Below are 27,891 nucleotides of genomic sequence, written 5' to 3'. Positions count from 1 at the left end.
GTTCTAACAGTGGGAGTGTGTTCTGTCTAAAAACTTAAAATGTTGCCAATATGTTTTTGTGTTACTGTAAATGGTTGGATTTATTTGCTGTTTGCTAAATGCTGACTTGGGAATTGTGTTTGGAAAATTTACACCAAGATGACTGCATTGGAATACATTTCCCAATTCAACTTGGCTATTTTGAGTTAAAGGGACACTATAGTCACCAGAACAACTATAGCTTATTGAATTTGTTCTGGTGAGTAGAATCATTACCTTCAGGCTTTTTGCTGTAAACACTGTCTTTTCAGAGAAAATGCAGTGTTTACATTACAAATATAGAGCAAAATACAAAACTCTTTCACTATATAGCTCTGTGATAATACAATTTCACCAATGTGACATAACACCAAGTGTTATAAGTGAATGAAAAAACTTTCCTCTAAGTTGTAGATTTTAACCCGAAGATCTCCTCAAATCTTCCATATAAACATGAGAACAAAATATGGGTCAATCCAACTATAGAGAAATAAAAGATAACAGTGCAACTCTGTTTGGTATATATATATCATAGTGATATGTGCCAAATGGATCACTCACACTTTAACTGTGAAAACAGGGCGTATCAAAATTCCTTGTGGCTCTCAGGTATTTCTCTGATTCCAAAATTATGATTTTTCAATCTCATTTATGTGGAAAAATAAGAAAAAAGCATCCAAAATGAAAAGTAGAAAGGCTTGTGCAAAGTACAAAAAGCATTTATTACTTACACATAGGTAAGGATCAATCAGCATAAAATCAAGGATAAAACTGCCCACAATGTGTCCAACGCGTTTCTTCCCACTTCAGGGACTTCCTCAGGGACCTTGCAGCAGTGTGGCAGGTGTAACAATGAATAAAAAAACATTCCCTCTACCTCCCTCTTAAATACACCCCACAATCAATAGATAACGTTCATTCATAGGTTCCACCGATGAAATTCAGCTGCTCGCAATTGAGATGTGGTCACTTTCTGGTTTCGGGTGTGTGACGTCATCACGTTCCGTTACGAACGTCCGCTGTGCGTTCCACTTGCGTTCCACAGATTTTTTACAAGTTTTTTCGGTGGATCTTTATTTCTTGTGTTTCACAATCGGTCCATCAAAGTTCAGAATCGATGTGTTGTGCATAATGTGAGCATGGAGGGGTGAATGAAGACATATTAAAAAAAAAAAAAAAAAAATATATATATATATATATATATATATATATTATAAATATGAATTCTTGCACATTTTCCCTTTCTATTGATTGTGTATCTATTTATATAATTCTATAAATACAAAAATATGTTAAATAAAGTTTCTACAGGCAACCATACATAGAACGATTATCTTATTGTTTAAAAGAGTATATTTCATGTATTTCAGACATTTAATTTGTTATAATGTAAATGAATATTTTTATCTGTATCAATAAAGTTGAACTTGTTTTACCTATAACCATAATATCTAAAACTACAAATTATATATTGGTTTGTTGTTTCTTTCTTTTTTTGTGTTCTTTTTGATATATATATATTTGCAAGAAGGAACTTTTTACACTTTTACATAGACAAAAAAGGATTGGGAAAAAAGTGAAATTACAATAGATATTTGGAAATAGAAATTCGATACAAATAATTCCCCACACCATAAAATAAAAAGGTGAAATTAAAACAAGCAAACAATGTATAAGCACAATAGACTGATTCTAATCCAAAAAACACCATAAATCGATGTCTAAATTGAGTCCCCTTGGTTGTAGGGTTTTTAGTATATTAATCCAGTATGCGTCTCTGTGTATATTATTTTGTATCTTACTGTAATTCAAACTCAAACATTTGTGTTTTTGTTTTTAACAAAAGAACACTAGCTTTCAGAATAATAAATATATATTTACTTAACCCCTTCAAAGGGACACTATTGACACCCAGATCACTTCAGCTCATTGAAGTGGTCTGGGTGCTGTATCTTTATTGCCCTTCGTCCTGCAATGTAAAACTTTGCTTACATTGCAGTACTAAGACAGCCACTAGAGGCACTTCCGGAAGCTCTGCATAAGGACATCCAGCATCAGTGAAAACCCCATTGGAAAGCATTAATTCAACTTCACTTAAGGACCACAGCATGGTTTGGAATTGTGTGTTGTGTGTTCAACAGCAATTTCCATCTCTCTCATGTATTGCACCAGTTTGTATGTCATACCGTTTTTGTTTTTTGTTTTTTAATAATTTTTATATTTTTGTTGTGCTCACAATGTCACAACAACATTAGTAAGCTGTCATAGTGTGAAACACAGAAAAACATTGGTATGACATTTGCAGAAACAGCACATTTTTAGGAAATAGAAACAGGCTAGATTTAAGCTAGACAGTTATGTCTAAGAAAAGGACAAAGACAAGAAAAACCTCATGTGTATGGTACACAGCTTAATAGAAAAAGTCTCGGTGGAGCTGGCAAGATATGAAGTAAACTTCTAAGATGAGCATTTGGAGGGCAGCCACCAACAACATGCGACAGATTAGCCGATGCCCAGTGCAGGAATAAACACGCTGTATTTGTTAGGAATGATGTGAGTTGCAGTAGGACGGGAACGATGCAAGGCACTCCCCCATCCCCATACTGGTTTGCTGGCCGGCTTCTTCGAGTCACCGACTCAGTCCCAGTCCTCCCCTGGTTGAGTGTAGCAGATGGTCATGGCAGTATAATGCCGCAATTTACAGCAGGACTTCTGTCTGTGAGGTCAATGCCGAGGGATCTTGCCCCTTGCGGTTCTCGGTCTGGGAGGGCAGACATCAGAAACTTGTGCTGCATCCAAAGGAAGGACTGAGGTAGACCCTGTCATCTCTCAGCCCCCGCTTTTCCGTTTGTTTGTCGGAAGGTTGTGCGGCATTGGGGCTAGGCGAACTGCCAGTGAAGTGCTCATCCAGTCGCTTTAAAAAGTGCACAATAGAAGCAGAGCGCTCCCTACCCAGCTATAGGGACTTAGAGGGGAGTGTGGACGCCACCTTGTTGGTACAAACCGCTTTCTGTGTTTGTAGTAGGTAATGTGCCATCAATTCACTTCAACGTGCTCTTGTCCAGTAGGGACTGGGATAACCCCCACCGGTCCAAAGGGTGGGAGGTGGGCAGAAAGATGTTCCTGAAGGAGCACAGCTTTGCTTCGGACAGGGGAGGAGCTGCCTCACCCGTCCGGCGTTTCTGCTAGGCCTCACAGGAGCCTCTGATATTTGCACGTTATGTGATCAACAAAGTGATATGAGCCTCCCGGTTGACTCCTGGAGCAGGTAAGTCTCAGAATAGGGCTTTTTGGCAAGCTGGAAATCCGTTAAATCACAAAATGTGAGGATCAGGCTTGGAGCTTAAATGATGTGCGTCCAGCCGCAATGTAGAGCATAAACATTTTGTTTCACAATTTTGGAAATACAAATGTGTGCATAATTAGTTCTGCGTAAGAAAAAAGTAATTGTAAATCAAGACAGATAAAATTAAGTTATTTTTAGAGTATATAGTATGTCTAGAGTTTCAGTTTATTTTTGTTCGCAACCGGTCAGAACACAGTCGCAAAATAAAATAAAACTTTCAGTGTGCAATTTTTGCAATTTGGTATGTTTTGTAAGCTTAATAGTCGCCACACAAGTATTTTTTTGTTTTTATAATTTTTACTTTTGCAGTGCATTCAGAATACAACAGGCAGATAATGACTTTACCGCAAGAACAAACCTATTATGAAAGGATGTCCTTACATGTCTAGATTACAGCACTTTTTTTTATTTTTTTATTATTATAACAGTTATCCTAGGAAATCAGATTCAAAGGACTGAGTTTAAATTAGTCCCCTAGGTGGAGAGGATGATACAAGTTTGAATCATAATGCAGTACTGCATTAACTTTTATAGAGAGCCAAGTATCTTTAGGTATAATTCTATGCGAGGGGATATTAAAGTAGGTATACCAAGCTTGTTATCGGCACTGATCTCTCTACAATGAAAGAAGGCGGAGGTATGTGTAAATATGAGCTTGTAACTAATATAAAAGGAGAGGGAGGGGGAAAAAACACACTAAAATATATATATTTATATAATCAGCCGTTCAGAATTGTCAGTGCTCCCCCATTTCTATCTGCACTCAGCCCAGTGATGTAGAAGGACAAACACATTAAGAGAGGCTTTCAGGTCATGACAAGATTTCACCTATTAAGATGTTTGTAGCCTCTACCTAGGGAGTAGGATTAATTAGACAAGGCCTAAAATAGTCAAAAGCCCAGGTACCCTAGGCGCAGGGCCTGTGCAAGGATTTTTGGGTACATAGGCGAAGATTTATTTTTCCACCCCCCCAAAAATAACATCTTCACCTATGTGCCTCTTAACCAGCCCCTCTCCCCGTCCATAATGGGTCCCCTCCCTTCCCTGTCCCTTAGTGTTCTTCTAGCCTCTCCCCTCTTTTCCTTGTCCCTTGGTGTTTCTCTCCCCTCCCTGTCCCTTGGTGCACCCCCCACCCCCTTAGTGGTCGCACTCCCCTTCCTGGTGTGCCTCCTACCTCTCTTGTAGCGTTGCCGAGTGGAGTATACCCTCTACAGGAGCTTCAATTTTCTTTACCTGGCCGGACTGACAGGGAGTGCTCTCTCAGTGAGCACCTCCGGTCAGTGTGGCCGGGTACAGGAAACAGAAGCTCCTGTACTGCGCTCCGCCACGCTACACTCAGTGGTGTATACACACAGTCACACACACTCAATGACAAACACACAGACTCACTGATCTGACACACACACTCATTCATTGACACACACACACACAGACTCAATGACAAAGATACTCTCACTGATTTGACAGACACTCACAAACACACACTGACAGACACACTCATACACTCACATGCAACACTCATACAATCACTCATATAATCACTCAGACACACACACACACACACACAGACCCACATACGCTCACGCACAGACACACATACACACATACACACTCACTTAGTCACTCACAGACAGTCACTCACAGACACACATACACATACGCTCACAGACAGTCACTCACAGACACACATACACATACGCTCACACAGTCACTCACAGACACACATACACATACCTCACAGACACACATACTCGCTCACACACAGTCAGTCACTCACAGACACACAGACACATCACTAATTATTTTATAAATAAACATTTTCCACACAGCCTCCCTACCTGGAGAGCTGGTGTGGATGAGGAATCATTCCCTGGGGTCCAGTGGGGCTGCTGGGTGGCAGGCTGTGATCAGACGCGGCGAGGGAGCTCTAATCTCACCGCTCCCGCGGCATCAGCAGACAACGCGCGAGGGAGCAGAGCAGAGAGGTTAGAGCTCCCTCACCGCGTCTGATCACAGCACTGCCGCGCCGGGGGTCCAGAAGGAGGCCTGGCAGGAGGGAGAGCTTCCCTCCTGCCGGTCACTGAAATCTTGCGCCCCCGGAGCCGATGGGCCCTAAGGCGGCCACCTGTGCCGCCTTATGGACGCGCCGGCCCTGCCTAGGCGGATAAGATGATAGAATCTGTAATTCTAGTGCAGTACTACCTGAGCATATGTATGACAATGAATGACTGGGTACATATATGTATAATTGCATGTCATGTGATTGAACATATCAGCCGTGTTATCTGCGCCAAATTCGCTCTCAAATAGGAGAAGGCAGAGGTGTAAGCAGTGGTGTATCCTGGTTTTGTGCTGCCCTAGGCAAATTGATATAATTGGAAGCACTACAGCAAAGCATAGTAGTTACATTTTCGGGTAAAATCACATGGATTCAATCGTGTGACTCACGCCGCCCGCAGAGTGAGGCTGGGAGCCGGAATATATACGTCATATTCCAGCTCCCAGCCTCATTCTGTGGCGCGTGAGGGAGCTGAGCAGACAGCTCAGGGGAAAGTGCTCCTTCGCCAGCCCATGAGCCCGCCCAGCATGTCAGTTAGCCGCAAGGCTAACAAGACATTTGCCCTGGGCATTTGGGGGCGGCTTTTTTTGCCGCCCCCTGGAAAATGCCGCCCAAGGCAAATGCCTTTTTTGCCTCGCGGCTAAAACGTCCCTGGGTGTAAGCATCTATAAGCTTGAGGGAGGGAAAGTATATACAGTCTTGGCCCTTAGAGTTGTTCTAGGCCTGTTGCTTCGGCATGCGTTTAGCACAGTAATGGATGCAGAGAATGGAGGAAACCCAGGAATATGAAGTTATGGACAAATTAGCCAAAGGAAAAAGGAAGCACAATAATTTACAGTCCCTGATCTATGATGTTATTGCGCTTCTTCAGTTGTTTCCCTATAATACACGAATAATAGGCAGCATTCGCAGTCATTTTTGCTGGTAAATTAGCGCTTGAAAGCCCAGTTAGATGATATTGCATTTGGAGGCATTTTTTGTAATAAGTATTTTGTAAACCTGATGTTTACAACTACTGTGCAAACCCCCATAATGTGTTCAGATAATCTTCTGAATACAGTGAATGATACCCCCATGTATGCCTTTGCCACTGTAATGTGCAGCTACAGACCCTTTCAGATTTTACAGTAAGTCCCATCAAATCCATCTATGAATTTCTATGTTTCATTTTGGGGCATTGTTGCAATTTGACTGTCCACATTACCACATAAATGCATACAATTTGTGAAAGTAGACACCACAAGATATGTCATATTTTGAATCTTATCGTACAGCCATTTTAGCACCAATTTCTTTTAAAGTTTGTGGTATTAATGTATTTTCGCTTTTTATTTGTTTGCATGCTCATTGCAATTTAGCAGTGTATTTTGTAAACATGATATTTGCTACTGTAGTAAAAAAAACTAAATCTAAATCTAAAATGAAATCTAACCGTAATCCTAGCCCATACCATAATCCAATGCCTAACTCAAATTATAACCTTTAATCATTCTCAATCCTAACCCTATACATAGTATAAGGATGCCCTCTGCTGATGTCAGCAGAGAAATTATCTTGCTGATTTTAGCACAAAGATTCCCTTGCTGGCCCTAATCCTAATCTGAAATCTAATCTCAATCTTAGAATTATTTGTAAAATCATTTTAAATCTAAACCTAATAATTCATATACTTTGTTTTGGTACAGTATGCCCAATGCATTGTGATCAGTGCTGAAAAAGCCCAGCATTGTTCAAAATGTCATGGGGGCATGGAGGGGGCTCTCCCAAATACCAAATTCAGTGAGATAATTGCTGTGGCAGAGCTCGATTGCTCAGGTGCAGTGTTCTATGGATTTAAAGGGCTATATGCAGTGATGACTTTCAGCACTGCATGCAGCTCTTCAAAAAGTCTGGGGCAACTAAAAATGGCACCAACTGATTGATGGAGATGGAGAGCCCCAGGTATCCATTGATATCTAGGACTCCCAGGTGAGAGCATGGATTTAACCCTATAAAAATGCAATTTAAATCCCTGATTGCACCACTCATTTTAAGCACTGCAGACTCCCTAATGCCTTATGCATATTCTGGTTCGCAAAGGACACAACCGCAATATACACATAATATCACATTTTTGCTAGCAATTATCATTTTTGGATAGGTGTATATTGGTTAAAATAGATGGAACTAGGTACCACCTACACATTGTTTTTCGGATGTGGTTTATACAATGGGATAGACCATGCAAAGTGTTAGAAGCGGATTCACAGTCCATCAGTAAATTCATACCCAGAGGTAGGTTCTCCTTTCCAGAAAGCTCATATAAATAAGCATATTCCTTGTCCCACATGTAGAATAAAGACTGAGATGAAACTAGCAAAGGTGGGCGGTAGCTTACATAGGGATTGTTAAGTGAATTGCGGGATTTAAACATTCTGTTTAAAGGACCACTCTAGGCACCCAGACCACTTCAGCTTAATGAAGTGGTCTGGGTGCCAGGTCCAGCTAGGGTTAACTAATTTTTTTATAAACATAGCAGTTTCAGAGAAACTGCTATGTTTATCAATTAGTTAAGCCTTCCCCTATTTCCTCTAGTGGCTGTCTCACTGACAGCCGCTAGAGGCGCTTGCGTGATTCTCACTGTGAAAATCACAGTGAGAGCACGCAAGCGTCCATAGGAAAGCATTGTAAATGCTTTCCTATGCGACCTGCTGAATGCGCGCGCAGCTCTTGCTGCGCGTGCGCATTCAGCCGACGGGGAGGAGCGGAGAGGAGGAGGAGAGCTCCCCGCCCAGCGCTGGAAAAAGGTAAGTTTTAACCCTTTTCCCCTTTCCAGAGCCGGGCGGGAGGGGGTCCCTGAGGGTGGGGGCACCCTCAGGGCACTCTAGTGCCAGGAAAACGAGTATGCTTTCCTGGCACTAGAGTGGTCCTTTAAGATAGCATTTTTATCCATATAGCTTATGATATAACTCAACCTTTTCTGCATCTGTTAGTGTGCAAACGCACAAATGAAATGTGAGAAATATGGCTCATTTTAACATTGTTTATGGAAAAACTGAATTTTATCATGTACATGGAACTGTGACTCGTACGGGCTAATACATTCTGGAGTTCTTTGCGGTTTTGACTTTCCTACATTTTCTTAGCAAATTTCATTATCTGCCTTCTCTAATGGCAGAATATCTTGCAGTAATAAACTGCAGAAAAGCATGTAATGTAAATCTTACCTATTTGTTAGAACTATTTTATTTTTTATTTTTTTTTAACTGCTATTTTGGAGAATAACCACATATATTGCTCCAAACCTTTTTCAATAATTTAAATGATCTTTCTCTTTACAAATAAAAATACATGCTTTTTAATGCACCATTGTATACTAATGTAATGTCAATAAGAACAGAGTAGTTAGTATACTACAAAGTACAAACTCTTTCAGGGCATCTTAAAAGCAAACTTACGGTAATTAGAAGCAGTACTAAGTGGATTGTTGAAGTCCTCTAAGATATCTATGCTCTTTCTGCTGAGCTTGTCTTTATTTCTATTTTTCCCATTTGTAGAAAGAATGACGTCGGAGGTGGAGGAAGAAATTCGGCTTCTCGGTGGAGGGGTGTCTGAGCCACTTGTCATACAGGAACTCCTCGATCGGTTGAGGGAGGTAGAGGTGAGGGTCTTTGAATTGAAGGTTTTGTGATAATTGTGGTGAAAAATATCCTAGGCATGCTCACAGAAATACAGATATTCTCCAACAAAGGGAAGGAGTAACTTGCTAAATAACTATCCAAAATTATTACATTGGTTGCTGTACCTTAGCCTGTGTGCATTCGTACGTACGTGTATATGTGACAAGCAAAACCTCTCCTGCCAAGTTTAGTTGGAAATCTCTTACATTTATTTTAATAATAAAAAAAATTATCTGCTAAATTGATTAAAAAAAATAAAAGAAATTCAAGCAACTGGTGATGGGGACACAAAAACATTCTGATGTTAGTTGACAATCTAAAGAGCAATTTAAAACCGTCACTAGATTTCCAGAGCCATATTGGGTACTCTCCTGCAACTGTCAAAAATGACCTACTAAGCCCTCATAGAATACTTTTCTAACAACCTACTTCGTACCCCTACTTTTACCTTTTGTGTCACTATACCCCACTCCCTCTAGAATGTAAGCTCATTGAGCAGGGCTCTCCACTTCTCTGTTCCTGTACGTCCAGTTGTCTGGTTACTATGACATGTCTGTTACTCCACCCATTGTACAGCGCTACGGAATCTGATGGCGCTATATAAATAATAAAACCATAACAATGTAGGCTTTTGTCCAGTCTGATAAGTGTGCATAAGAAACAATACGAGTGAAGTTGTACTATTCACAAAGGTCCGACTGTTAAACACAGAGCAGTCTCTGGATCAAGTAGGTTGCAGAGTTCAGCAGTTATGCACAGGTGGATGTTCTGTCTGCTTTGATGTTCCTTTGATAGTTCCTGGGGACCCAAATCTTATGAATCTGGCAGCGCTATTAGTCTGCACATTGGTTAACCTATTTAAAGGTTAGCAGTCATTAAATGATCAAAATAAAGCAAATTGTGAATGTTTTATAACTGTAGCCTAGTTTAAGATCAATGTGTAGATTTACAAGAAGTTTGTGATTAAAAATTGGTTTAATCTTGTTTACTGTGCACAGCATATCTCTGCAGCGGATCCACTGGGAGTTGGTTATATTTATTTTCAGCCGCTCTGGCAGAGCGATAGAGAAGGAATGTCTGGTTGTGGACAGGACATTGTTATTTCTGTGTAGAGTGAAGATGCCGTGCAGTGGAGCTCTAGTTATCGATCGGGGTGCTTAAAGGAACACCACTGCCCCCCTAAATAGTTTATTTGTTATTTTTATTAATGTCTAGTAGACATACACCTAATGAAATCATGAATGCATTTACGGCTTGAAAAAGCTGCTGATTTCTTGTCTACTGCCTTTGCAAGACCTCCACATTTTCCCCAGGAAAGACTTGATGCTTTAAGAATTATTCTTTAATAAGCCCCTGTACCCGAATGTAATGTAAAGAATTACAAAGAAACTAGTCCTGCGCTGAAACTCCCATTACTCCTGGGCGGCAGCAACGACCATAGTACACATCAACCAAAATACATATAGTAAAAACCAAAGGAAAAAAAGTTACCTGCGCTCTTTCCACATCCCTATGTATTTTTTTAAAAATTGAGGTTTTTAGTTACCTCCAATGGCCATGAGAGGATATGCCCACCTGCCACCTGCCACATCAAGGCAGACCTCTTAGGTGGGTCCTACTCTAACCATTTGCCTTGCTTCCTTGAGCTTCTGGCAAAAAAAATCTGAGACAGAAAGGGGTATTTTTTATATACACCCCTACATGCTTATTAACCCTTAATAGGGAACACATTGGATGGGCAGCAGCATTGCAACCTAGCTGTGTGATACAAAAGTGTATACAAAGAAACTAGTCCTGCGCTCAAACACCCATTACTCCTGGGCAGAGCACCGACAATAATACACATCAGCCAAAATACATATAGTAAAAACCAAAGGAAAAAAGTTACCTGCGCTAATGTAAATAATGCTTGATTTATTTTAAGCATTACTCATGGGTTTTCAGCTAGAACTATGTCCAGGATCCTTATAGTGGTATTATCATTAATTAGCTTGAATGTTATGACTGGATAGCTATGACACTTAAGTTTTCTTTCATTTGCCAAATTGTAGTACAGTCCAGTATTGTAGATTGTCTCAGTAAGAATGAGACAGCGGGGTTTTAGAGTTGATGACGTGTTCGAATAGACCCTCATCCCAAAATTCAAAGTTTTACCAAGCCAGTGAAAATGTATTTTAAAAGCGCTGTTCTCTCCACCTATTCCACACCCACAGCGACTGAAGAGGCGGGCCATTTAAAAAATATATCTATATATATATATATATATATATATGTGGTTAGTAGCGATTAAGGTTAACATTAACAGATTTACTTCTCGGCAGTCCTCTACAAATATACCATAATGTGTCTAAGGAAAATCTGGTAAAAATGTCTAATTTAGACAACTTTATATTGTTTTCTTTTGAAGCTCTTGTCGCTGGAGAGGATAAAAGGTAGCAGAGCAAAAACGTAAACAGCTGGGGGTCAATGATCTCTCAGCCACCCCGGCTCTAGTGTTAGTGATTTGGCCAATAATGGGTAGTAATTTGAATGTTCACGTAATCAAAGTGCCCATTGATATGGGTAGAATTTCTCATCTCTTTGTAAATGAAAGGTGTTCCAGTACCAGGTTACTCTGCCTTAGTACAGTTTGTTCTCTTAAAACCATATTGATTATGGTATTGATTTGCTGCCTGCTATATTTCACAACAAATAAAATTTCCGTTGATAAAATAATGCATATATTTTTATTCTAACCTTTTATGGACATAATTTTTTATCATTTTTGTGATACTAATTTTTAGATTAACTGTATTAATGATTCTGGAACATGTTAGTATGTTGGATTCTCAGTGGCTGGTTTTGTGAGCTTGTTTGGTATGGATCTTGTAGTTGTAAGATAAAAGATGCTATATTATATGATAAATGTGTTTGCATCTGATATCTAACCAGCCATACATCTAATGGCTCTTTGTGAATGTAAAATTATTTGCACAATTATTTATTAATTATATGTTGGCAATTGTGCTAACGGAATAGAACAATCACAAAATCATTAGTGCGATGGCTGTTCCTATTATAATTTAGATGTACATTCTAGAGTGCTTTCAGTAGGTTATTGGGATTCACCGCTTCACATCACAGCCCTTCCATTAGGGAATTGGCTGAATTGAATAGCAGTGACTTAAAATAAAACAAGCCACTTTCAGATGAAAAAACTGTGTTTTGTTTTAGTAACCTTTTGGAAAAACAGCTTAATGCAAGGAAAGTCAATGTTTATTTTTAGCTAGTGAACCTATTTAGCAGTTTGACCTCTTAATTAAAAATTCCCAAGAAATTTGTGAATCTGTACAGACCGTTTGTGTGTGTGTGTATAGTTTTGTAACCTTGGCATTTTATATGTGTACGTATGTGTTTGTATGTGTTATTAACATTTTACATAAGTGTGTCTATTCAGATTATGATTTCATGTACGTATCTGTATAAATTGTGAATTTCAGTCTTCTAGAATGCACTAAATTGCAAATGTGTGAGAGAGCTTTTTTAGATGATCAATATCCCTGCAGCAAAATCAAATGCAACAGCTGGCAAGATGTACGAGACAGCTGCCATCTCTAGAAATGTGTCCTGCTACATGATTTGTAACTCTGTTTTACTCCATTCGCTTTCTTTAGGCTGAAAATTCTGCTCTCGCGCAAGCCAATGAAACCCAGAGGGAAACTTATGAGCGTTGCCTTGATGAGGTGCGTGACGTTCTCTTTGAGTTTGAAGTGCTTTTAATCTGCATTTTATTATACTGGCACATTTGAATTTGACCTTTTTTAAGGGTTAACGGATGCCTTCCTTAAATTATTGCTTCAAAGTGTCTGTTCCTAATTTGATATAGAAAGCATATGTAAAAACATAAATTGATGTAGAACGAGGGTGTCTGAACTCCCCCAGCCCATCTGCAAGACTTCTTTCCCTTGGCAAAATGATTTTTCTGCAGCTGTGAAGTGACAAGTAGTAAGTAATTCAGTTATCTGTGTAAGGAACTCTACAGGTACCTATGGAGATTATTTGGTAAAATCTGATTCTCATTGGTGCTTCCGTATATACTGCAACTCTGCACTGTCTGCAAAGGCCAGGAAGCTGTGTAGTTTTAATGCAGATGTATGCATATCCAGTAAATTCCTACCCAGCAGGAGGTTAATGAGACATGTAGCTCAGCTTTCATGAACAGTATGATTCTTGGGGAGGAGGGAACAAAGACAAAGATAAGCAAGCTAATAGTAACAACTGATGCTTCTCTTTGCTTGCAGTGTATCTCCTGTATGATGTGTGTCTGTGTGTCTGTAACTTGTATGGCATATGCACACTGCACTAATAGTGGAACATAGCTTCCAACTCTGGAGTTGAATAGGGTGTTGTGGACCTATAGTTTCAGTGGTTTTTGCTAATGACTGTAATGAACTATATGGAGTAGTGGTACAAAGAATCCCTTGCTCCTTAACCCAGGCAAAGTGTATAAATGTTTATGATGCATGGTGTGTTCACTGAAACAAACTGTGCGTTTTGTTTTCTTAATCCCAGAGCAATGGAGAGTTTGTTACACTATACTGAGCAGGTCCCCCGTATCAATGAAGGGTCTGGAAATTGAAATAACTATGACTCTAACTCTTACAAGCAGCTGTGGGAATGCAAATATTTCACAGCCCACGGCTGGCTTCAATTATTATGTCACCGACATGGAATGCTAGAAATCTGGTTCTGTATTCGAATTCTGCAGATAAGACGCTTAACACATAACCACGCTCACAACTGGAAGATTGGAGCCATGTGTAAGGTTATGGCGTTATGTCATCTTAACCCTGTCGGGTCAGGCTGAGTGTGCATACTTTTTAGAACTTCAAAGGGCTAGAAAAATGTTTAAAGTAGTTTTAGGGAAGGATGTCAAACTGCTTAGAGTTGCCTTGCAAACACATTTGTATATCGAAAGGAGCCTTTTTTCAGATTTCAGCTTCTCATTGAGTGCAGCAAAATGGTTAATGGAAACATTTAACCCATTATATCCTTGAGGCGATTGAAAGCTCCATTCTTTAGTCCAATTCATACCAAGAGCCCTGAAAGGAAAGTCTTATTCAGTATAACTCCCTTGAAATTAAGACATGAAAAGATTTTTAATTCACACTGAATTCATAACCATTCACACTTTAAGATAATCTATAGATATTATTTTGTTTTATTTTTTTTGTCTTGACTTTTACACGGTCTTTACCTATATGGATAGCATGATTGCTGTACTAGGTGTCCGCCTTTAAACCTCTACCTATGTGTACTTGGTATGGCCTTACAGACCTGTTTTCTTCTGGTATTTACATTTTGGGTTTGCTTTCATTTTTCTATTTTTACTTGCAGGTTGCAAACCATGTTGTACAGGCCCTTTTAAATCAGAAGGTAAGATACCCGGAAACCATATAAATGCATAGATTCAGTGACTTTGTGCAGTTGATATATATTCTAACCTTTTGTACGCGTATAGTAAGTATATCTGGCCTGCTGTGCGGGAGTGGTCAGAGTCACTATGTAATAAAATCCGTACACCTTCATAATTCACCCCACTAAAGGTACTGGCCAAAAACGTTTATATATGCATGTATCATGAATATTGGCGAGCATAACAGTTTAATTAAAAATAAAATACTTTGTTTCTATGCATTAAATATATAAAATTTAATATAGATTTTTTTTAAATTTTAATTTTTGTCCTCAGGATCTCAGGGAGGAGTGTATCAAACTCAAAAAGAGAGTGTTTGACCTAGAGCGACAGAACAGGGCTTTGAGCGACCTCTTTCATCAGAAGCTTCAACGCTCATCAGGATCATCCCCCGAGGTAATGTGCATTCCCTTGGAAATGATGATTTATATTGCGTTCATTCTATCTTCCATTACAGCTTTAGCCCTTTTTGCAGTGCTGTAAGCAAACAACAAATAGGCTGCTTCATAACCAGGTTCCATTTTTGAAGTGAGAATGGAAATCCTCGTGGGAAGTGTACTCCACGGAAGCTGAACTCATAGTAGCAATGGCTAATCTTGGTACTTCAGGTGTTTTCAGAGGTACACCTTCCATAATGTACATCCAGCTTAGGTGCTGTAGTCCACAAACCTTTGTAAATTCTCTGCAGAATAAATTTGGCCCTTTTTTTTATTAATGCATTAAAAACAATAAAAAAAAGTATTAAGGTCCATTAGTACAGTAACATTTGAGGAAATTACCTTTTACATATGATAACCATTCAAAACTCATTACATGGGAAATAGTATGTGCAGGAGAGTGAATACATTAATAGATGAGAGCTGGATGGAAAGAATGTTTTAAATAAAATCAGTGGATTGAGAGCCAAGGGACAGAAGGGTGGGGAGCAATGAAGAAGTGGTAAAGAACATGGAAGAGTGTGCCAAGGCTGCTCTGAAATGGGATGACAGGATGGAAGAGACAGAGTTCGATAAATTGGAGACAGCAGAAGATAAGAGATGTGGGGACTGCAGTTTTAAACTGTGTCTGACTTTAACAAATTGAGATATATATATATATATATATATATATATATATATATATATATATCTGTCATATGATGTTCTGTTTTTTTATTTATTTATTTATTGAAGTTGGGGTCGATTTTCTTCAATTATTAGTAGATTGAGGACCTTACTGCATTGTTTATTAGTATGTGATGCCAGTTTGTTAATGGAGTATTTTTCTGCTTTTGATATATTTTTTTTTTTTTTTTATGGGTCCAGCTGCACCCGCTACAGGTTTTTACAGATACACAAGTAGGGGATTTGGAGAGGCTGTCTGGCTCCCTTCCTTTGGGACAATGTGCTGTGCAAAGAGAGGTAAGAAAATTTAATAAATCTCCCGTTTTATTTTCATTGTATTGGTTTCTTGTTGAATCACAAACATTTGAGTGGGAAACTATTCTTTTACTAGTACTACTACTATTCTCTTACTCACAAATCCAGTTAGTAAATTAATCCACTTATGCATAGGCAGACAAAAAGCGACTAGAAATGAGTAGGCCCCCTGTTCGATATTCATTTTTACGGTGATTGGAGTGGTTATGTTATGAAGAGTGCCCTAGGATCCACCCAGTGTAAGTATTCAAATCACTTTAGAATCGTTTCACTTCTTACCTGGGTCCCCCAGACACTGGTCACTTCAGATAGAGACAGCCGAAAGCTCCTACTAGGAACTTTCATCAGTTCTCCTGAGGTGAGGCCTTCCTTGCAGTCCTAGCTCTGGCAGAAAGCTTGTAGCGGTCAGAGAGGCAGGGACCTGCGCTGGCAGACCCAAGGTAAGAAGTCAAACTGTTGGCAAACGGTGGTGACTCCTTTTGCCCACGACACTACTAATTACAGTGGTTTGGAGTGTGGTTTTTAAATGCCTTAATTTTGCTAGAGGTTACGCACAACCCAAATTGGAGTTCTTAAAATCCTTGAAAAGAATAGCCTGGTAAGACCGGATATCTTCTATAGTGGGGAAAGCTTACACACGAATGTGCTCGAATACAGGCGAGCAGTATAACTTTCCCTGTTAAAATTGGCACAATGGTTACTTTACTATAGCGGTTTGTTGAAATCATGATTGTATTTTTGCTCCATGGGTCCTATCGCATAAAAATATACAGTAAAAAAAAGTTTTGTTTAAAAATAAATAAAATTTCATACAAAAAAAGAAATGACAATGTACCCAGTTATTTTAGGATATTTTGGGGTTTCTGCTGCCCAATGTCTGTCAAACTGCATATACCTTCTCATAGCACTCCTCATCTGGCTAGTGGGTAAAACTGGCCTCTGTGCACCGTTTGGGCATATGCTGCTCCTTACATTGGCCATAAATAAGAGAAAAGCAAAGGGATGAAGGACCCAGGATTATCCCTGCACTTACCCTACTGTTCAGATGTAACTTAAAGTCAAGTGCTTGTCCATAACTTTCATAACAAACTTTAAAAATCCTGTTTTGAAATAAACTAGTCATTTAAAAAAAAAAAATGCACAGCTTTGCCTCACCAAAACTAATTAGCAGTATCACCTATGCTAAAATAAGGCTATTACGGAATAGATTATGATAATTGTACCATTAAGTGCCACAATTACCCCACACAAACGAGAACAAAAACACCGATATGGGTGTATGATGGCCTTTGGCAACATCTAGCACATGTCAATAATGAGGAGTGCGACCTCAAGCTCCTGTTGTCATGGTTGCTGAATACTTGTTCTCTTGGGCTGCAAAAAAGACGTGAAGAATAGCTTTGGTTTCACAATCTAAATTTAAAGCTGATTGTATTTCATCTAAAAAATTTAATTGTAAAGATCATAAAATATTTGTCCCCTTTACAAAAAAAATGTTGTTATTGCTTATTAAATCTTGACTATTTGTCTACTTTTTCTTAATGGGAAAGTTTATTTTTTTAATACTTAAATTTTGTAAAATTATTTTTTTGTTACCTGATTTTTTTTTTTTTTTTTTTTTTCAATGATAAGACACATTTTAATTACCGTAGGTAACTACAGATGCTGTCTCCTTTTCGCTGTTAAGCTCCTGTACTGTCAGTGACCTATATCAGCTTTTCACAAGTCTTATAGGAGGGAAAATAAATTAAAATTTACAGATGAATTAGTGGCATTTTGAGGAATAAACCAGAGCATTGATGTTCTTTTTAAACTTTTAATGTGTACACAGCTTTTTAATTCACAATAACCAAAATATATTTTAATTCTAATTTATGCTAGTTAAATGTAAACTTGTCCAGATGTTTTGAAATATACTGTCTAAGCAAGAGTGTAAGGCACTTTTTACTGAGTCGGCGGAATATCGAAAATAAAAATGATATGGTAGGATACTAAAGTCTCATTTTCGAATTTCAAACCACAAGCAAATTACCCCAGCCCCCCTCCCCCTCTCATCCCCAACAGGGGTTTGAAAATTATTGTTGTATAGTTTTAATATAAAACACACTTGTTTGGGTTAAACATATGTGGAATGCACTAGAATTTTTTTTGTAATTGCATAAAATATTTACAATTTGAAGCAGAATCTGTTGGATAATAATGTGTTTCCACCTCTATATGCAGACATCCTTTTAATTTAGTCTCTGTAGCTGTAATTAAGATGTGAGTAAGAGTGCTCATCTGTAATTAGTTGTAATTAATTCTCTAGGAGAAGCAGCGAACCAGCCGTGCCCAATCATCTTGCCGTTCTATGGATGCAATGTCTCCATTTCTCAGGAAAAAGGCGCAAATTCTGGAGGTCCTAAGAAGACTTGAGACCACAGGATCTCAGCCTGGACTGTCCTGCACTGCCCCACCAATGCTCTTAGGGGGTCTCTCATCAGCAGGTGGGAATGGACTGCGTTTGGGATCAGAGCAGAACTTGGATTATTTAAATGGTGAAGGACTGATTCCTCCAGAACTTGGAGGCGATGAGCCCTGGACATCTTGCCTTCTTTTGGCTCAGAGTGGGTGGGAGGAGTTGTTCAAGTGGAAATCTATCCAACGTGAGCCACCAGCTGGAAGCCCTGGTGAAGGAGGAGGGGAACGTCTTGGACTGGCAGCAGGAGAAGAAGCACCTCAGTTGGCACGACAAGCTGAAGGAAGTTCTTCATCCTCAGATGATGACATTGGGGAGCCTCCTCCTCCTCCAAGTGACATCAGGCAGAGACTGCCATTAACTGACTTTCCTCAATGCTTAAGTCCTTGTATGTGCTACCGTGGGACTGGAGAGAAGAGGGCTTCCATTGAAGGAACCTCTGATGGAACAGGTTTAAGTAGGGGACATATTGGGCATCTCCACTCTTTAACCTGTTATAGTAGAAGCCTGCGTGATTTAGTAGAGATTCAGCAGGTGTCAGGAACACAACCAACTTCTACAGAAAATATGGATCCTGTGCCTCGTTATCAAAGTAAGCAGCTCATTCCTGATACCATTTCAGATGGACCTGCAAATACTTGCCCTTCCTCTCCTAGGACCTCTGTCAATCTACAAAGAGACACTACTGTATTTGTCCACAAAAGTTCAACCCAGGAAACTTTAGAGGAGTGCTCCCTACCCTCTTCAGTGGCCTCTAACCCATCTTGTGCAGAACCGCAAAATGTGCTTACCCCCCCTTGTGAACCTCGGGCACCACACATCCCCTCCCCAGCCAAATTTCTTAAGTTCCTTAAGCTTCCTGGGTCAGGTGAAAGATTGCAGAGCCCCAACCCCTTAAGACTCAGCCCCCAGCTTACCCAGACCTCCAAAATTCCATGTCGGAGCAATAATTATGAGGCCTTCCCCTCTCCACGTCTTGGTAGGAAGACTGTGGAACAGCCACCTGGCCCAGCCACGGACATAGATCCACCTTCCCCTTCAGATTTTCTCCATTCTGACACAAACAAACTAGGATCAGGTGAGCAATCCAATAACAGCATCATCACCAGATCTGGGACACAGTGCTGCACCAAAAAATCTCATGATTACGAGAATATCCCAGCTATGTCTGGTAGAAATTCTGATCTTCCTAACACAAACCAAACTGCTGAGACTATTGAGGCTCCTTGCCATTTAGTTGGGGGAGTGTGTTCACCTAGCTGCTCCCCAGGAATTTGCATGCACTCCCAAGTGAATTGTATAGAGGAGCCAAATGCTCAAGTGATCACACCTTTTATGAAAAAACCTGTAATTTCTAAGAAACCACCAGAGATTAGTGGACATCATCCTTTCAGAGAAAGAATGGGAAAATTGAGGGGCTCTGATAGCCAACATGCAGACATTACAGTTGCAGGGATTGATAGCAATAGAGTGGTGGGTGACAGTTCTGACCTTCGTCCATCTATGAAGAGATCGATTGCTGTTAGCAGCCTAAAGACTCCTGAACCTGGATCCACAGAGAGTTACCCACCAAGATATCATGGGCAAAAATTAGAGTCTGCCCGGACTCGTCAACCTGGTGCTCACTGTCCACCTGGATCTCCACATGGTGTTCGTAACCAAACTCGAGCACCTCCTATTCCCAGCAAATCTCCACGGAGTCCTCATGGTAGCCCTACAAAATTACCTGCCAAATCCCCAAGTAAAGCAACTGCAAAACCTCTGGTATCTCGACCCCTAAGTGAAGAGCTTAGGCCAAGTCCCCGGCCTTCCCCCCACACTAATGAAGACAAGCAGAGGATTCAGTCCAATGATATGGGCAAGAAAAATGGCACTTGTCCAGAATATGCGTGTCCTCGAACTGCAGGTCCACAGGGATCTGAAAATATCCCTCTCAGTGCGTTGCACTCAGCAATTGAAGAAAAGGTGATGAAGGGCATCAAAGAAAATATGCTTAGGCTTCAGGAACAACACCGTGCACCACCCCCTGATCCAAAACAACGTAATTCAAGTGGCATTGCCAGTTGGTTTGGCTTAAAGAAGAGCAAGCTTCCGGCACTTAGCAGGAGGCCTGAAGCTGGGAGACTGAAAGATGAGAAAAGGGAGAAAATTGGTTCCCCACGTTCCAGAGATGTAAAGGGAGAGAGCCTAAATATTTCTATGCTGATGGAGAAAGCTGAGGATCTGCGAAAGGCCCTACAGGAGGAGAGAGCCTATATCAATGGAATTTCATTGGACAAGACTTGCACAGCAACTTCTGTGGACCAGGCACAGAACCCACAGCCGTTGACTGCTGACAACTTTATGCAGCAATTGTTGAACCGGTGAGTACTAAGAAGGCATCAATAGAAAGAGAAAAAAAATCTTAACAGATATTGAGTCGTGTGTGTGTGTGAGCGCGCGCATGTTTGTGTTTTAACAGTGCGTGCTTTAACTGGCATAATCTTTTTGACTCTACTAAAAAGCTTTCAGAAAACAGTCTTCACTTTCTAATTTAGATTTATTTATTTTCTCAAGGGTGGATGGGAAAGATCTTCCTCATGAAACCCAACCAGAAGGGAAGACACCTCTTAGGGAATTTCCTCGATTGTCACCAGAGAACAAAGATTCCCGGCCCTACCGCCCCCCACGGAATGGACTGGTCACACATATTCAGCGTTGTGAACAGAAAAGCGTGGAACAGGTCAATAATAGGAAAGAGGACACGATTGGCTTGTATATTATGGTTTGGAGATTACTCACAATCCTTTACCTTTGTCTTTGCAGAGCAGGGAGGTGGCTCTACCATCTGATGACCGGATACCTGAACCAGTTACCACTCAACACTTTGCAGGTATATGCTTCCTTTAATTTTATGCACTTTCACAAGTTTGTCTGTATCCATTATTTTCTTAAAATATTTCTGTTTCTTGTTTCCATAACTTTTTTATTTTTCTGGTCACTAATGTTAAAAATCATTTTATTGCCCCCTCCCCTTTAGTTCTCAGGTTGTAGTTTAGCACTATAGTCTAAACCCCTTGTTTTGTCATATTTGGAGTATTTTGCAGTGACTTAAGGAATCACTCCAATATTTTATTACCACCACTTTTCTTTAGCACTGTGTAATGTGTTAAGGACATGTAGCGGTAACAAACAGTAGAATTAATAACTGTAAATACCAGGAGTTTTGCCTGTATGCCTAAAACCTTGCATGTGTAATAATTTTATAAAGCCTGCTTAGCAAAGTGGCCCATAAGGCGAAAGGTAGCAGAGAAGAATTAAAAGATGGAGAATGAAGAATTTAAAGACCACTATAGGCACCCAGACCACTTCAGCTCAATGAAGTGGTCTGGGTGCCAGGTCCATCTAGGGTTAACCCTGCAGCTGTCTCATTGACAGCTGCTAGAGGCGCTTCCTTTCTTCTCACTGTGATTTTCACACTCTCACAGTGAGAAGACGCTGCCGTCCATAGGAAAGCATTGAGAAATGCTTTCCTATGGACTGATTGAATGCGCATTCAGCGGATGACGTCGGAAGAGGGAGGAGAGTGCCCAGCGCCGGATAAAGGTAAGCGTTTATCCCCTTAACCCCTCTTGAGCCCGGCAGGAGGGGAACCCTGAGGGTGGGGGACCCTATAGTGCCAGGAAAATTAGTTTGTTTTCCTGGCACTATAGTGTTCCTTTAAGACCATAATACGAAATGCTATTTGTATTGTGAACAGTTAAATGGTACCGGTCTTGACAAATACAACTTAATCTTAAAGGATAGAGTCAAATTTAATCTGTAAGTGTTTGTATTTCGAACGCTGTAGAGTAATAGAAATTATTGGCAATTTCTCATCTGCACATATGATTAGTGGTTTATACACGTGTATGTGTGTGTGTTTTGTTTTAATGCACCTAAAATGGAGGTGAAATAAAGTATTGAATATCCCTTCATGTGTTACTATGAAGTTTGTTGTATCTGTGTGTTTGCTTAGCAGTCTGGTATATTTGTGTTTGTCATGTTGGTATACCTGTACATGTGTGTTTGGCAGTCTGGTATACCTGTATACTCCCTACACTCTCACTTTGGCAAAATTAATGTAGTATTTGAGAGGTACAATACACAAGATTCAGCGCACTCACTCATCCACTAAACGGAAACTTCAAAAGTATTTTAAGTTAGGTAGAATGAGTAAATGTCAGAGAGTGAACATTTACAGGTCTACGGTTTCCATTAGTTGAGTTTGTTTAATCTGTACTTGTTCCCCACAGCTTGTGACTCGTTAACTAGGACATTGGACAGTGGCATTGGAACGTTTCCTCCACCAGATTACTGTGGTGGAACACCAAACAAAAGTGCTCCCAAGTTAAAGCCCAGGCTTGAGTCGCCATCTGTCACCCCAGTGGGAAGGTTTTCTGCATTCCCCAAGGTACCAAGGAGGGCAAGAACTTTGGAAAGGGACATGCGAGGTGTAGAGGAGATGTTTCAAGCTGGTCAACACCAGAGTGTCCCAGCCTTCCATGCACTACTGGCCCAGCCAGAGCCTGCCTTGGGAAACAGAGTATATGTAGAAGGTTTGTATCATAAGACCTAGACACTTTATGTATCATGTGTTGACAGTATATTTTTTATTTTTGGTGCTTTGTAAGTTTGTGATGCAAATAATAATCCAAATAAATAGAGCTGTTCAATGTGATCTATAGAGTAAACCTTCTAAGTAACTACCAGCATACTTAAATATTATGCAATGATGGTGATTGTTTTGCTTTTTTTAGTTATTTTACAGAAGTGCCTTATAGATGCCTTATATTTAGTTGCTGCTAATGATCCACCATCTAAGCCGTTGATGTTGAGATATTACAATCTATTAGGTGCCCATTTAAGTCACATATCCCCTAGTTCTTTCCTTATTTTATTTAGTAAAGTGACAATACTACTCATTTTAATAACAGTCTGCTCCAGTCAGTGTTGAAATGCCTGTTAAGGACAGCATCTAGTGTATTTGATACAACAAACATTTTTACTTTACTTTGCTCGTTGGTAAAATGTGTTAACACAAACTATTCATTTGCAGAGTCCAGTAGGGATCGCATTCGTCCTCAGCAGGGCAAGAATTGGACCTTTCCAAATGCCAAGGTCAGCACAGGGTCTTCAGATGCATTCAGGTCTAGAACGCATGACCTAGAGGAGGTAAGGAAAGCTCATGAGAGATCAAAGGGTGGGAAGTACTATACCATCAGTGAAAACTTTTAACACTTTTATTGCCATTCAAGCTTCTAGCTTGACTAAAGATATTCATGTTAAATATAACCTGTGGTTTCCTTTCTTTTGTAAGAGCTGTTAAAAGCTGATGTTGGATGCATTAACTATGGATTGAAAAATAAAATTATTACTACCAAAAAAAGCTAATGTTAGAATGGTACTAGGCAACTCCCTGCACTCTAAGCTATGAACTGCAAAATTCCTTTATACAAAACCGCATTATGAATAATTGCCGTTTACCCCCCCTCCAAAGATGCCAAATAAAACATTACTACACTGGCAGTTATTCAGTAAGGACTGACGGGCACCAACAAATTGGCAAAAATAATCCAGGGGCATTTAGGATGCAAAATACAGACAGAATACTGTTCTCACAATTTACCAATGTCTGGATATTCCAATCCAGCCTCCAAATTAGACAGCGTGGAGACTAGCTTGTTTACACGCTATAGAACAGCTAAAGTCCTGTACCTAAATATATAAATATACAGTCAAAGGCTCAGGTACACTGATAATTAGCACAATAGGGAAAAATAGATAACAGGGCCCACTTGCATAACTCATGTTTCGGGATCCTTGTCCCTTTCTCAATGTAACAATGCCCTTTAGGGCATTAACTAAGCTGTGCATTGTATTTTTTTCTATATTGCTATTTGTTGTCTCTGCTGGTGGAGCCATAGCAGTGTATACAGTTTGCTATTTATTTTTTTTGGCACTGCAGTGTACACACTCCCATATCTATTCTTTGTTACATTAATAATTGGTGGCTTTGTACATTTTGAGTGGAGCAGATTTAGAGACAGCTGCCAATAGAAGCAATTGTTACAAAAACCTGTATTTAACATAATTTTCATAGCTAACTCCCCGGGAGAAAGCATTGACTACATAGAGGGTTCCAATATACCCATGTAAGCCTATTGTAACTTATTAAATGTATAGTCCTTTATTTATATTGTTGATTAAATAAATCCTACTTTATTTTTTTTTATTTTTTTAATTATTTGACGCCTGATTGTTTGCGTTGTCAATAGGCAAATACTGCAGATTTATGAAGATCTGACTGCAAAAAGCAGCTGAACTTGTTTTTGCGCATCTGCGTTCTTTTCAGTGTGAATGCAGCTCAAATTTGAGGTTTGATAAATATGCAAATCCTTTATTTTGTATAGGTTTTGGATGTCCTAATAACTTGCTTTAAATTAGACAATGTATCGTACCACATGAGATGTGCTCATTCCGTTGAAATAACTAAATTTCAATTAGATTGAAAAGCCTCGGTTACTTGGAGTATATTCTAAATGTTACGAAAACACCATGCACTAAACTTATGTTATCTGTAGGCTCCATGGATTGTGTTACATGTTTGTTTGCTGCCATTTAATGCTAAATTATTGTTGGTTTTGATTCTGCCGTCTAGCGGCAGCAGACATTTCCTCAAGGACCTTAATCATAGTTGCTCTCTTTTACAATCTCTTTACAAATTAATTTGGATTGGTGTGTCTGCCCTACACTCTACATGTGTGAATGAGACGAGAATGGAACGGCATCCCCTGCATTCTAATGAGTCGAATTGTTCTCTTGGAGCTTAGAGACCAAGAAATAAGCTTCTTTAACCCCTTAAGGACACATGACATGTGTGACATGTCATGATTCCTTTTTATTCCAGAAGTTTGGTCCTTAAGGGGTTAAACTGCCCGGAGGAGGCAGTAGGGAGGCATTTTTCTATTTACTGCTGAGAAACTGGATTATCTTATCCGCAGTGCTCAGAGTGCTCATTAAATCTTTGCATTAATGGCAAAAGGACAAATATCACCATTTTAATATAAAGGAAATTACCACCCTTAAATGGAGGCTACAATGTTTTATTTTTTTATTTTCTTGTTTCCATTGAGCCTTTGTTCACAGTAATTTACCTTTAAACTGTAGTGAATATATCATTTTATCTGTAAGTGACAAGAATGGACAGTACATGACTCTATTTCAAGACTCATCCTAAAAAAGACTGCTCTCTGAGTGGCAAATTTAAATGTTTAATTACTTTAAAGTAAAACTTTATTTGTTTAATAAATAAAATGTGTTCTTGCGTGCACACTTAAATGTTGCTATAGCGCAGTGCTCAAACTCGAACAGGCATCAGCTGATGTCATTGTAACAGTTACTGGCAGTAGTAGGTGGTTTTGGTTATGTTGCATAACTATATTGGACACAGTCAAATACTTCACATGACAAAAAGTCATGTTAGTTTTTCTAATTTATAGTTTAAAAAAAAAATCTATGCATCAAAGTATACCTTTGTTGCCTAACCTCCGCTATGCATCAGATTCAATAGATTGTGTGTTCTCACGGTTGAACTGTTGATTGTGTTTCAAGATCGATCATAATTTGACTTGTTATATATGTATGCATGTGTATATATATTTATCCTTTTTGTCTTGTAGATCCCATCAGAAGGGGACAGAGACTGTGATGTATCTGGTTATCAGCATCCGTCTCTCTGTTTCCCTGGCAGCGTCAGCAGCCGCACTCCAAGCACCTCTGAGGTTGGAGAAGAGGGAACAAGTGAAGCCAAATCTCGGGATAATGAACAGGGTCAAACCGGGCTGGAAAACTCTGAATCACTGAGCGACTCCCTATATGACAGTCTATCATCCTGTGGGAGCCAGGGCTAGCGGCATCCTTAGTTCTCCTGTAAACCTTTATGCAACCGGTCAACCTTGGCAACTTCACAAATGTGGATGGACAGTCTTGGTTGCCAGCGGGTGCTATTCTATGTGGAGTCCTTGTCCTTTCAATGACATTGTTGGTTACTCCTCTAGAATTACACTCTCTCTCTATCTCTCTCTCTCCCTTGAGCCTCCGTAATCCCAAGTATTAGGAACAGGCTAGAGCCTTGTTGTTTCTGAACTTACAGATGAAGGTCACGAATTTCCGTTTCTGCTCCATCCTCACCCAGAAGTCCAGATTCTGGATTTGCTCCTGTCCTTCATAGATTGCCATTTTTATTTGTGTCTACTATGGCTTACCCCCTTTTGCTATGCATTAATGCCACCAGCGGGTTTGATGTCATTCAGAGCAGAGAGACTGGTCAAGGGGAATTCACGGGTTTTTAGAATACCTCACATGTCTCTTTGATCCATTTGCCAGTAGTGTGCGAAAGCTCTGATCCAGATACAGAATTCCACATTTTCAGTTAGATTTATGTTTTATTTTCTTTCAAGAAGAAAGCTGGAGAAAATGCAATGTATTAGCTGCATATCTGGAAGTCTCCGTAGTAAGGAGTATTATTACGTTTATATGATTCATTGGTGTGTTTTTGTTTTTATCCTGGTTTCTCCTTGTGCCCTGTTTTTATTTTTTTAAATATATAATTTTATGTCTCTTCTTTTTATTATTGTGTAAGATGATCCATTTGTTATTTTACATCTTTAAGTGTCATTTTTTTGTTTTGTTTTTTATATTAATGCTGTTGCTCTTAAGATGGTGCTAACCAGGAAAAATAATCCTTGTAAGGTTTCTCCCTCTTCTTCTTTGTTGTTGTTTTTTTGTTTTTTTGTTGTTGTTTTTTTTTTTTATACTGATGCTTTTTATTTTATTTATATAAGTTATTGTGACTGTTTTCTGCCTCACTTTCTTTTTAAGCTAAAAATAAAAAAGGTTTAAAACATTATAGCTATATTTTGTTATTCTTGAGTACCAGATGTACTACATGAAATATGGAAATACGGGAGGCTGAGAGGTGAAGAATTCAAAGTTAATTTCAAATTTATAATAACAATAACTAAACTGGAAAAAGTCCAGGCTATGTTTTCAATTTGGTTACTTTGGCCTTAAATGTGAAAATCTCTTTGAATTCTCACTTTAGTAAATAACCCTGCTAGTCCACTTATCCACTGTGAGAATCAAGTCAGACTATAAGTAGCTTTTAGGTTACAACAGAGTCAAACATGGTGAGAGTGTCAAGTTAAGTAATACTCGCCTTTTATATCTGCACAGAGGGTTGGTGGACACCAGCATATGTAGAGCAAAACTATAGTGTTATGAATACATGTTTGTATTCCAAACACTATACAGTAGTGTACCTTTAATTGAACAACGATTGCCTACTGTGATGCAGCCTATTTTACTCTGATACAATAAAGTCTATGTTATATTGGTGGCCAATTTTTGCAATTGTTTCTACTCCCCTTATCCCTTCTTCCCTCTGTATTTTTATGTA

General features: G+C 39.4%; 1 protein-coding gene across 3 annotated transcripts in view; it reads left to right on the top strand.

Moving 5' to 3' along the window:
* LOC134567661 (nck-associated protein 5-like) overlaps positions 1–27,014 on the top strand; it is a 92,467-nt gene extending 65,453 nt beyond the window's left edge. For all 3 annotated transcript variants that reach the window (XM_063426047.1, XM_063426049.1, XM_063426048.1), the window contains 11 exons: positions 8,960–9,063; positions 12,736–12,804; positions 14,459–14,497; positions 14,814–14,933; positions 15,842–15,937; positions 18,264–20,776; positions 20,970–21,135; positions 21,219–21,285; positions 22,688–22,990; positions 23,491–23,606; positions 26,114–27,014. In XM_063426047.1, coding sequence (XP_063282117.1) covers positions 8,960–9,063; positions 12,736–12,804; positions 14,459–14,497; positions 14,814–14,933; positions 15,842–15,937; positions 18,264–20,776; positions 20,970–21,135; positions 21,219–21,285; positions 22,688–22,990; positions 23,491–23,606; positions 26,114–26,344 — 3,824 coding nt within the window. In that variant the 3' untranslated portion in view covers positions 26,345–27,014. The remainder of the gene's footprint in view (positions 1–8,959; positions 9,064–12,735; positions 12,805–14,458; positions 14,498–14,813; positions 14,934–15,841; positions 15,938–18,263; positions 20,777–20,969; positions 21,136–21,218; positions 21,286–22,687; positions 22,991–23,490; positions 23,607–26,113) is intronic.
* Positions 27,015–27,891: the final 877 nt, after the last annotated feature.

The sequence above is a fragment of the Pelobates fuscus genome, chromosome 1 (assembly GCF_036172605.1).
Source record: "Pelobates fuscus isolate aPelFus1 chromosome 1, aPelFus1.pri, whole genome shotgun sequence".
Lineage (NCBI taxonomy): Eukaryota > Metazoa > Chordata > Amphibia > Anura > Pelobatidae > Pelobates > Pelobates fuscus.
The sequence above is the reverse complement of the archived record's forward strand: the minus strand, read 5'-3'. Positions and strand labels throughout refer to the sequence as shown.